The sequence below is a fragment of the Carcharhinus amblyrhynchos genome, unplaced genomic scaffold (assembly GCF_965287045.1).
Source record: "Carcharhinus amblyrhynchos unplaced genomic scaffold, sCarAmb.v2.hapA scaffold_40, whole genome shotgun sequence".
NCBI lineage: Eukaryota > Metazoa > Chordata > Chondrichthyes > Carcharhiniformes > Carcharhinidae > Carcharhinus > Carcharhinus amblyrhynchos.
In genome coordinates this window covers 157,395-167,266 of record NW_027649781.1, presented here as the reverse complement: position 1 = coordinate 167,266, position 9,872 = coordinate 157,395, and the positions used below count along the sequence as shown (strand labels likewise).

General features: G+C 48.2%; 1 protein-coding gene across 1 annotated transcript in view; it reads right to left on the bottom strand.

The window, feature by feature from the left end:
* Nucleotides 1-4,145: 4,145 nt before the first annotated feature.
* The window catches only part of LOC145335755 (zinc-binding protein A33-like), a 32,009-nt gene continuing 26,282 nt past the window's right edge, over nucleotides 4,146-9,872 (bottom strand). The window contains exons 5-6 of the mRNA XM_080181480.1: nucleotides 7,937-8,049; nucleotides 4,146-4,690 (exon numbers count right to left, since the gene is read on the bottom strand). Coding sequence (XP_080037606.1) covers nucleotides 4,146-4,690; nucleotides 7,937-8,049 — 658 coding nt within the window. The remainder of the gene's footprint in view (nucleotides 4,691-7,936; nucleotides 8,050-9,872) is intronic.

Below are 9,872 nucleotides of genomic sequence, written 5' to 3'. Positions count from 1 at the left end.
CCAAACATTCCCCCTACACCGCCTGTCCCTCACATGTCCCCTGGTGACTGACCCCTCAATTGGCTGCTCTTGCCTGAGAATGGGCAACAAATGTTGGCCCAGCCACTGATGCCCACATCCCAAGAACAGCTGCTCCTTATCCATTCTGTCCCTGTCCCTAATAATCTTGTACACCTCAATCAGGTCGCCCCCCCCCCTCAGTCTTCTCTGCTCCAACGAAAACAACCCAAGCCTACCCAACCTCTCTTCATAACTTAAATGTTTCACCCCAGGCAGTGTCCTGGTGAATCTCCTCAAGACAATTACATCCTTCCGATTATGTGGCGATTCTGCCTAACACCTTTGCTCATCTGTCTTGCTGTTTATGTGGGTCATAGATGTGGTAAGTTATGGCTCTGAGCCTTCAGTTAAGGCAATGTTGGTAACAAGCTCCTTTATCAAATGTGATGCTAACTATCATTCTCCCTGCGTGGGTTTCCTCCGGGTGCTCCGGTTCCCTCCCGCAGTCTGAAAGACATGCTGGTTAGGTGTATTGGCCGTGCTAAATTCTCCCTCAGTGTACCCAAACAGGCACTGGATTGTGGCGATTAGGGGATTTTCATGGTAACTCCATTGCAGTGTTCATGTGAGCCTACTTGTGACATTAATAAATAAACTTTAAAATTATTCACGACGTAGACTCAGCACAAGGTTCTACTTAGTGCAATGTCTCTCCAAGCTCTGTTATCATTTGATAGTCCAACAGGTTTATTTGGAACCACGAGCTTTCAGAGCACTGCCCGTTCATCGGGTGAGTGGTGTTTATCATGCCAACTCACCAAGCGTCCACCATGGGCCGCACTGGCGTGAAATAGGGGGCAGGATTTCCTGACTGCACCAGTGGCAGGCAAGCCATGGGCATTGGTCTTAACCCAGGGGTCCCCCAGGGCACAGCGTCCCCCCAAGACATCTGGCAGGAGTGTTGAGAGGCAAAATCTGTCACAGCGAGGAAGGTTTACGAGGACAGGTCACCCAGAAGTTGGTCAAAGAGGTCGGTCCAAAGGAGGAATCTGAAGGAGCGGAGAAAGGCAGAGGGGCGTAGGGAGGGAGTACCAAGGATAGGGCTGAGGCTGCTGGAGGCCTGGTCCCCAGAATGGAGGATTGGTGACAATTCCAGGGGTATCAGTGACCTGATACTAATGTTATGTGGGTGGTGTTACATCTGTTTACCGGGGAGCGTGGTCAACATGGTGCTAAGATGAGGGCACAGACGTGGTAGCCTGAATTCAGGGTTGGCATCCCGGAGAAGGAATTGCCTTTGGAAAACCATGCTCCCAGTCTGAGGAGGTTCCAACTCCCTTTCCAACCACTTGCTGCAATGCAGGAAATGTGGGAACCAATTTGTGCCAAGCTAGCTCCCATGATCAACAACAGAATAACAACCAGCCTATCTTCATGTGGAGATAGAGTTCCTACAGTGCAGAAGGAGGCCATTCGGCCCATTGAGTCCGCACTAATCACAATCTCACCCAGGCCCTATCCCCATAACCCCACACATTTACCCTAGCTAATCCCCCTGACACTGAGGGGCAACTTAGCACGGCCAATCCACCTAACCAGCACACCTTTCAGACGGTGGGTGTAAACCGGAGCACCCGGAGGAAACCCACGAAGACACGGGAAGAATGTGCAAATTCTACACAGACAGTGACCCGAGGCCGGGAATCAAACCCGGGTCCCTGACACTGCGAGGCTAACCACTGTGTCACCTCACCGTGCCACCCATGTTGGCTGAGAGATTGGCCGTGGCCCGTGACCCCAGGTGGTGGGGAGGTGTATGGGGGGGGGTGAGGCTGGTAAACTACACGACGCAAGATAGAGGCTATGAAATTCTTTACACCGTACTGAGAGAGAGAATGGGGAATCTCAGATTACAGTCACATCTGAATGGCGGAACCTCCAACTGCGCTGGTCCGCCCAAGTCCCCCCACTTCAGTCCCCCAACTCCATCACCAACCCCCGCCCACCCTTCGCCCCCCCTCTCCCCTCCCTAGCCTTCCCCTCAGTACTGCACTAAAAAGCATCAGCCTGCATTCTGGGTTCGAGTCTCTGGAGCCCTGGGCTTCAACCTGCAAACTTCTGGGAGAGATGTTTCTTGGGGGAGAGTGCTGCCCTGAAGTACGACCAAAAAGGACATCCAAGGAGCCAGAGGCCTTTGAATCTAGTGACCAGGAAATATGACTGGGTCAATTGGCCAATCCACCTCCCAGCGAAAACCACCTCAAAATAATAAAACAACTGCATTGCCTCATCAACATCGGTGATGGAATGTGTGAGTTGATTTATTATTGTCACATGTATTGGGATATAGTGAAATGTATTGTTTCTTGCGCAATACACAGGCAAAGCATACCGTTCATAGATGCCCTAAAGTGTAAAAGGGGGCCATTCAGCCCTTTGAATCTGCCCCTGGTCCTATTCCCCCATATTGACCTTAGCTAGTCGCCCTGACACTAAGGCAATTTAGCATGGCTACTCAACCTTTGTACTGTGGGAAGAAACTGGGGCTCCCAGAGAAAACCCAAACAGACACGGGGAGAATGTGCAGATTCTGCACAGACAGTGACCTGAAGTTGGAATTGAACCTGGATCCTTTGCGCTGTGAGGCAGCAGTGCTAACCACTGTGCCACCAAGCCTGATTCATTATTGTCCCATGTATTGGGATACAGTGAAAAGTATTGTTTCTTGCACGCGATGCAGACAAAGCACATCATTCACAGAATCCCTACAGTGCAGAAGGAGGCTAATCAGCCCATCGAGCCTGCACCGACAACAATCCCACCCAGGCCCTATCACCATAACCCCATGTATTTACCCTGATAATGTCCTGACGCTAAGGGGCAATTTATCATGGCCAACCAACCTAATCTGCACATCATTGGACTGTGGGGAGGAAACCAGAGCACCCGGAGAAAACCCACGCAGACATGGGGAGAATGTGCACAGTGCACACAGTGACCCGAGAGACCAGAATATGAACCCGGGTCCTTGGCGCTGTGAGGCAGCAATGCTAACCACTGTGCCCCACCGTACGCAGGGGAGAATGAAAGGAAGGGTGGAGAATGTAGTGTTGTGTTTACAGATAGACTGAAGAGAAAAATCATCTTGATATCAGGTAGATCCATTCAAAAGTCTGATGGCAGCAGAGAAGGAGCTGTTCTTGAGTCGGGTGGTACGTGAGCTCAGAGTTTTGTGTTCAGAGTGTGATGGGTGTCTGATCCGAGCTGCTGGAGGAGGCGGTGGAAGCAGATTCTATAATAACATTCAGGAGACATCTGGATAGATACATGAATGGGGGGACATGGACCACATAGAGGCAAGAACATATTAAATTAGAGCGGCATCTGTGTCAGCACACATTTGGTGGAGAGAAGAGCCTGTTCCTGTCTTGTGTTTCTCTTTGTTCTTTATACCTTTTTCCCAAAAGAGGAAGGTGAAAGAGAGTACATCCAGGGTACATGGGGTCCTCGATTACGCTGGCTGCTTTTCCAAGGCAGCGGGAGGTGTAGATCCAACTCCATTGTCCAACGGATGAGAACAATGTGGTTACAGATCGGTTGAAGAGAAAGATCATCGTGATGAGGATGATGGGTGGCACGGTGGCACAGTGGTTAGCGCTGCTGCTCCACGGGTCCTGGGTTCAATTCCCGGCTCGGGTCACTGTCTGTGCGGAGTTTGCACATTCTCCTTGTGTCTGCGTGGGTTTCCTCAGGGTGCTCCGGTTTCCTCCCACAGTCCAAAGATGTGCGGGTTAGGTTGATTGGCCACACTAAATTGTCCCTTAGTGTCCAGGGATGTGTAAGTTATAGGGATTAGTGGGTATAATATTGAGGGGTATGGCAGTAGGGCCTGGGTGGGATTGTGTTCGGTGCAGACTCGATGGGCCGAAGGGCCTCTTTCTGCACTGTATGGGTTCTATGATAATATAAGGCAGGTCCATTCAAAAGTCTGATGGCAGCAGGGAAGAAGCTGAGTCATTTGGCTTGTGTCCTCCGAGTTTTGTTTTCAGAGGATGCTGATAATCTTTACTCTATAAGACGGTCAGTTCTTCCTTCTCTCGTTCAATCCCCCTCCGCCCTCTTGCCCCCTCACCCATTTTCAAATGTCATAAATACAGATGGAAAAGCTTGAGGATTTCTGTCTCGGCCATCTCCAGGTTAGGCAGAGGGAAAATGAAGGGATAGAGTTTCTCCTCAAAGTGGTGACAGAAGGTGTAGAGATGGGTCATGTCGCCCCCGTTGTAAAAGGAGAGCTGGCCCCCTTCGTAGTCCAGGTAGACACCGACCCTGTCGGGCTTGGTGTCGGCACAGCACAGGGAGCCGGAACCATCCTGGCACACGTGCACCTTCCCGTTCCACAGCCGGACGGTCCAGAAGCCGTTGGCGGGCGTCAGCGGCACGTCGTCGCTCCGGTTGACCGTCTCCCCGGCGGCGCCGAGGATCCAGCCCGACATGCTCTCCACGTCCACCTCCCAGTAGTGCTTGCCGGAGGCGAAACCTTCCGTCGCCAGCACCGAGACGCAGAAGGTGAACCTCTTGGGGGTCTCCGGCAGCTGCTTGAACTTGGTGCGGCGTTTGACCATGGTGTGGTCCTTGGACAGGATCAGGCAAGGGTTCGCTGTCTCCGAGTCCAGGGTCAAGGGAGCTGGAACTGGAATGCAGACATCGGTTAGTCAAGGCATTCACTGGGGAGCAAGAGTTCAAAGGTCAGAGGGCGCAGGTTAAAGAGGAGCAAGCTTAGGCCAGGAATAGAATCCCTGCACTGCAGAAGGAGGCCACTCGGCCCATCGAGTCTGCACCAATCACAATCCCACCCAGGCCTTACCCCCATATCCCTACGCATTTACCCTGCTAGTCCTCCTGACACTGAGGGCAATTTGGTACGGCCAATCAACCTAACCCGCACATCTTTGGAGGAAACCGGGGCACCCGGAGGAAACCCACACAGACACGGTAAGAATGTGCAAACTCCACACAGACAGTGACCCAAGATGGGAATCGAACCCGGGTCCCTGGCACTGTGAGGCAGCAGTGCCAACACTGTGCCACCATAACACCCATGTTTATTTTATTTTTATTTATTAATAACTAAAACTAAGTTTATTTATTAGTGTCACAAGTAGGCTTACATTAACACTGCAATGAAGTTGCTGTGGCAATCCCCTAGTTGCCACACTCTGGTGCCTGTCTGGGTACACCGAAGGAGAATTTAGCATGGCCAATGCACCCTAACCAGCATGTCTTTTCGGACTGTGGGAGGAAACCAGAGGAAACCCACACAGACATGGGGAGAATGTGCCGACTCCACATAGACAGTGACTCAAACCAGGAATTGAACTCAGGTCTCTGGCACTGCGAGGCAGCAGTGCTAACCACTGCGTCACCGTGCCATCCCTAATTGTGATTAAGCTACCCGTCGAGGAAGTGAACCCCATTTTCCTGCAGGACAAGTGGTGATACTAACCACTGTACTACCAATGAGGTGAAGTTGGCCTGTATTTCAAAGGGAATGGAGCATAAAAATTGGGAAGTCTTACTAAAAATAGAAGGCACCAGTTAGACCATGCCTGGAATTCTGTGGACAGCTTTGATCCCCTTATCTAAGGAAAAGTATACTGGCATTGGAGGCAATCCAGAGAAGGTTCATTGGATTGATCCTGGATATGTAGGGACTTCCTTGTGAGAGGTTGAGCAGGCTGGGTCTGTACTCATCGGAGTTTAGCAGAATGCAGGTTAGGTGGATTAGCCATGCTGAATTGTACCTTAATGTCCAAAGATGTGTAAGTTAGGTGCATTAACCATGTTAAATGCCCGGGACTCTGGGGTTAGGGCGGTGCTGGGGGTAGGGACTGGGTAAAATGAACCTTTGGAGGCTCAGTGCAGACTTGATGGGCCAGCTGGCCCCCTGCTGATCTGTATGGGTTCTGCAGTTGTATGGAACGAGAGGCGACCTTATTGAGACATATGGGAGTCTCAGGGGGCTTGAGAGGGTAGATGCCGAGAGGTTGTTTCTCTTCTTGAGAGAGTCTAGGACCAGAGGACAGAATCTCAGAGTAAGGGAGTCCGCGTTGATGACAGAGATGAGGAGGAATTTTTTTTCTGAGACAGTAGTGGATCTGTGAAATTCTTTACCGCAGTGAGCTGTAGAGGCTGGGCCCTTGATCAAAGCTGAGACAGACAGATTTTTAATCAGTATGGGAATCGAGGGTTATGGGGATAAAGCGGGAAAGTGGAGTTGAGAATTATCACATCAGATCAGTCATGATCTCAGGGAATGTTGGAGTAGACTCGATGGGCTGAATGGCCCAATTCTGCTCCTACGCCTCATAGTCTACGATGAATCAGGTGAGTTTTCTTCGCCCGACTGGGATTGAAGTTTGGGAAGAAGGATTTGCATTGATGGGGAACCTTGAATAATTGGGTGGATCAGTCATGGGAAGCTCACAGGGCAGTGGGGGGGATTGAACCAACCAACACAGCTCACAATGCTTTTGTAGCCACTGCTATAATGTAGCAAATGTGGAAGCTAATTTTGGGCACAGGAAGGTTCCACACACAGCATTTGACCAGGTCATCTGTTTCCATGATGTCGTTAGAGGGACGAACGTTGGCCAAGACATTCGATCTTTGAAGGTGTCAGGACATTTTCAATGGCAAAACACATGGGATCTTGGGCTTGTAAATAAATGGAGGCAGGAGCGTGGGCGGCCAAACAGTGGCACAGTGGTTAGCACTGCTGCCTCACAGTGCCAGGGATCGGGTTCGATTCCCGATTTGGGTCACTCTCTGTGTGGAGTCTGCATGTTCTCCCCATGTCGGTGTGGGTTTCCTCCGGTTTCCTCCCACAGTCTGAAAGATGTGCAGTTAGGGTGCATTGGCCATGCTAAATTCTCTCTCAGTGTACCCGAACAGGCGCCGGAGTTGACGACTAGGGGATTTTTACAGTACCTTCATTGCAGTGTTAACGTAAGACCTACTTATGACATTAATAAAGTAAGCTTTAAGCTTTAAGATACGGGGCCACAGGAGGAGAACTGGGGAGTGGGGATTAACTTACAGAGAGTTGGCATAGACTTAATCAAATGCACCGCTCTTCAAAACAGTGGCCTCCATTGGGCGGGCACACACCATCTCTCAGTTTGATCTTCCGACTGAAGGACAGCACTTCTGACAGTGCAGCACTCTCCCAGAAATGCAATGGGAGCGTCAGTCTGGATTGTAGACTCAAAGTGTGACCCAAACCCACAATCTCCTGACTGAGAGGTCAGTATGCTCCCCAGTGAATTGTACTGAGCAGGGAAGGTGTGTGCAGAAGACAATTAAAGTAGGTTCAAGGGTCAGATGCATTGCTTCTTCTTAGCAAGTTAAAAGGATTTTGGAATACGGTGGGAATATGGGTAGGTAGGAGTCATCTGGATGAGGACGTGGATAGCAAGAGAATAGAAGGATTCAGTCTGAGTAAGGGCAGAAGGTTTGTTTTTAGTTTAGTTACAACATCATGATCTGTAGGGATTGGAAGGCCAAAGGGCCTGTTCTTGTGCTGTACTTTTCATTGATCTTTTGTTCTCTGTTCATATCATGAACAAAGTTGGGAATTTTGTAGACTTTCCTGTATCTTTCGGAGTTAGGCCTTGATTGGGCCTAAGGCCTGACTTGATGTAACAGACCAGAGAAGTTACTTACAGTATTCGGTATTAAATTGAAAACCGCCTGTGCGCTGGATCACTGTTTATCGTAAACTCTCTTTATAAACTTCAGCAGGGGAAAATAAACCTGAATGACGCTATTTAAGCCTGTAGCTGGGGGAGTCAAGCTTACTTTTGATGTAGCTCAGTGAGGCATGGGGGTGTTAGCTGGGTTGTTGTGTGTCTGTAAATCCATGACAGGGAATAGTTACCTGGGCTGATGACGGTCAGCATTTGTTTCCAGGCTGCATACTGCAGAGGGCCGTTAAACTCCCCCAAATTCATGTCAGGCGGCTGGAGAATAGGTTCATTGTGTAAGTCACCTCTGCAAAGTCAAGGACATGGTTATCAAGCGGACATTGGGGCACCCCCTCTCAACCTTTACACTTATATTGTGCACGCGAGTGTGCAAATACGCAGTGTGTGCATGTGCCAGCGGGCCTACTGCGTATATATGTGTGTATGTATGTATGTGTGTGCGTATAAATATATGTCCGTATGTCTTATATATAAATATATGTATGTATGTATGTGTGTGTGTGGGGGGGGGGGTAGGGGGAGGGGTATGCATGTGCATACATGAGTGCAGGGTTTTGCAAACGTGTGGGGAAAGAATGTAACTGCGTGCCGTTTGAGGTTTTGAGTGTGAGTGCAGCTCTAACTCAGTGCGTACAGTCGCCTGAGGATGGAATTTTACCGCCCCGCCTGCCAGGAGAACCAGAGCGGGTGAGGGATGGACCATGGAAAGGTCCACAGGTCTCAGGTGGGATTTTACAGTTTCGGGGTGAGCGCAGACAGAAAATCCCGCCTCATGTGTGTGAGAGTATGTAGGACAAGTAGTGTGTGAGTTAATGTGTTGATGTATGTAGCCTCTGTGTTCAAATGGGGGTGTGTTTATATATGTATGGATGTGTTTATCCACGTACAAGTCATATCGCAATGCAACACGGAATCAGGCCCTTCAGCCCAACCGGTCCATGCTGACCATTGTGCCCTCCAGCTAGGCCCAACTGCCCACATTTGACCCAAATCCCTCTAATCTTTTCCCATCCATGTTCTCATGCAAATGTTTTTTAAATGTTGCTGTTTATAGAGATTTCCAGCATGGAAATAGGCCCTTCATCCCAACTTGTCCATACCACCCCTATTTTTTTAATCTCTAAGATAGTCCCAATTGCCCATGTTTGTCCCAGACCCCCTCTAATTCTTTCCTATCCATGTATTTATCCAAATGCTTTTTAAATGTTGCTATTGAACCCACCTTAACCACTTTCTGTGTGTATGTATATATATATGTGTGTGTGCGTATATACATTTATATATATATATGTGTGCGTGTGTGTATGTATAGTATATATATGTGTGTGTGTGTGTGTGCACATCTATATGTGTGCATGTATATATGTGTGTGTGTATGCGTGCATATGTGTGTGCATGTGTGTGTATATATGTGTGTATTTGTATGCATGTATGTGTATATGTGTTGTGCATACATATGTATGTCTATATATATGTATGTATGTGTGTATATATATGTGTATATATGTGTGTATGTATGTGTGTTTGTATGTACGTATGTGCATATAAATGTATGTCTGTATGCCTTATATATATATATGTATGTATGTATGTGTATATGTATGTGTGTGTATGTATGCATGTGTGTGTGTATAGATGTAAGTCTGTATATATACATATATCTTTATGTATACCTGTGTGTCTGTATTGGTTGGTCCTCAACAATATATTGTTGCTCCTCAAGGTGGCGCCAGTGCATGGTGACTTGCAAACTGCACCCAGCACTCCTTCTAATTCTATCTTTTACTCTTGTTCTAGGCTTTTAAAACTCTTCTAACTCTTTTATGTACACACACACATATATATAAAATGTATAAACATTCTAACTCTAACAATACTTTAATTCAATCTCTTACAGATTTTTCGAACACTACATTCTGCACTCTCTCCTTTCCTTCTCTATGAACAGTATGCTTTGTCTGTATAGTGTGCAAGAAAGAATACTTTCCACTGTATGTTAATACATGTGACAATAATAACTCAAATCAATAAATATGTATGTATGTGTATCTGTGCATGTTTGTGTTAAGTGTGTGTGTGTATAAGTGCATGCATACGTATAAGTGTGTG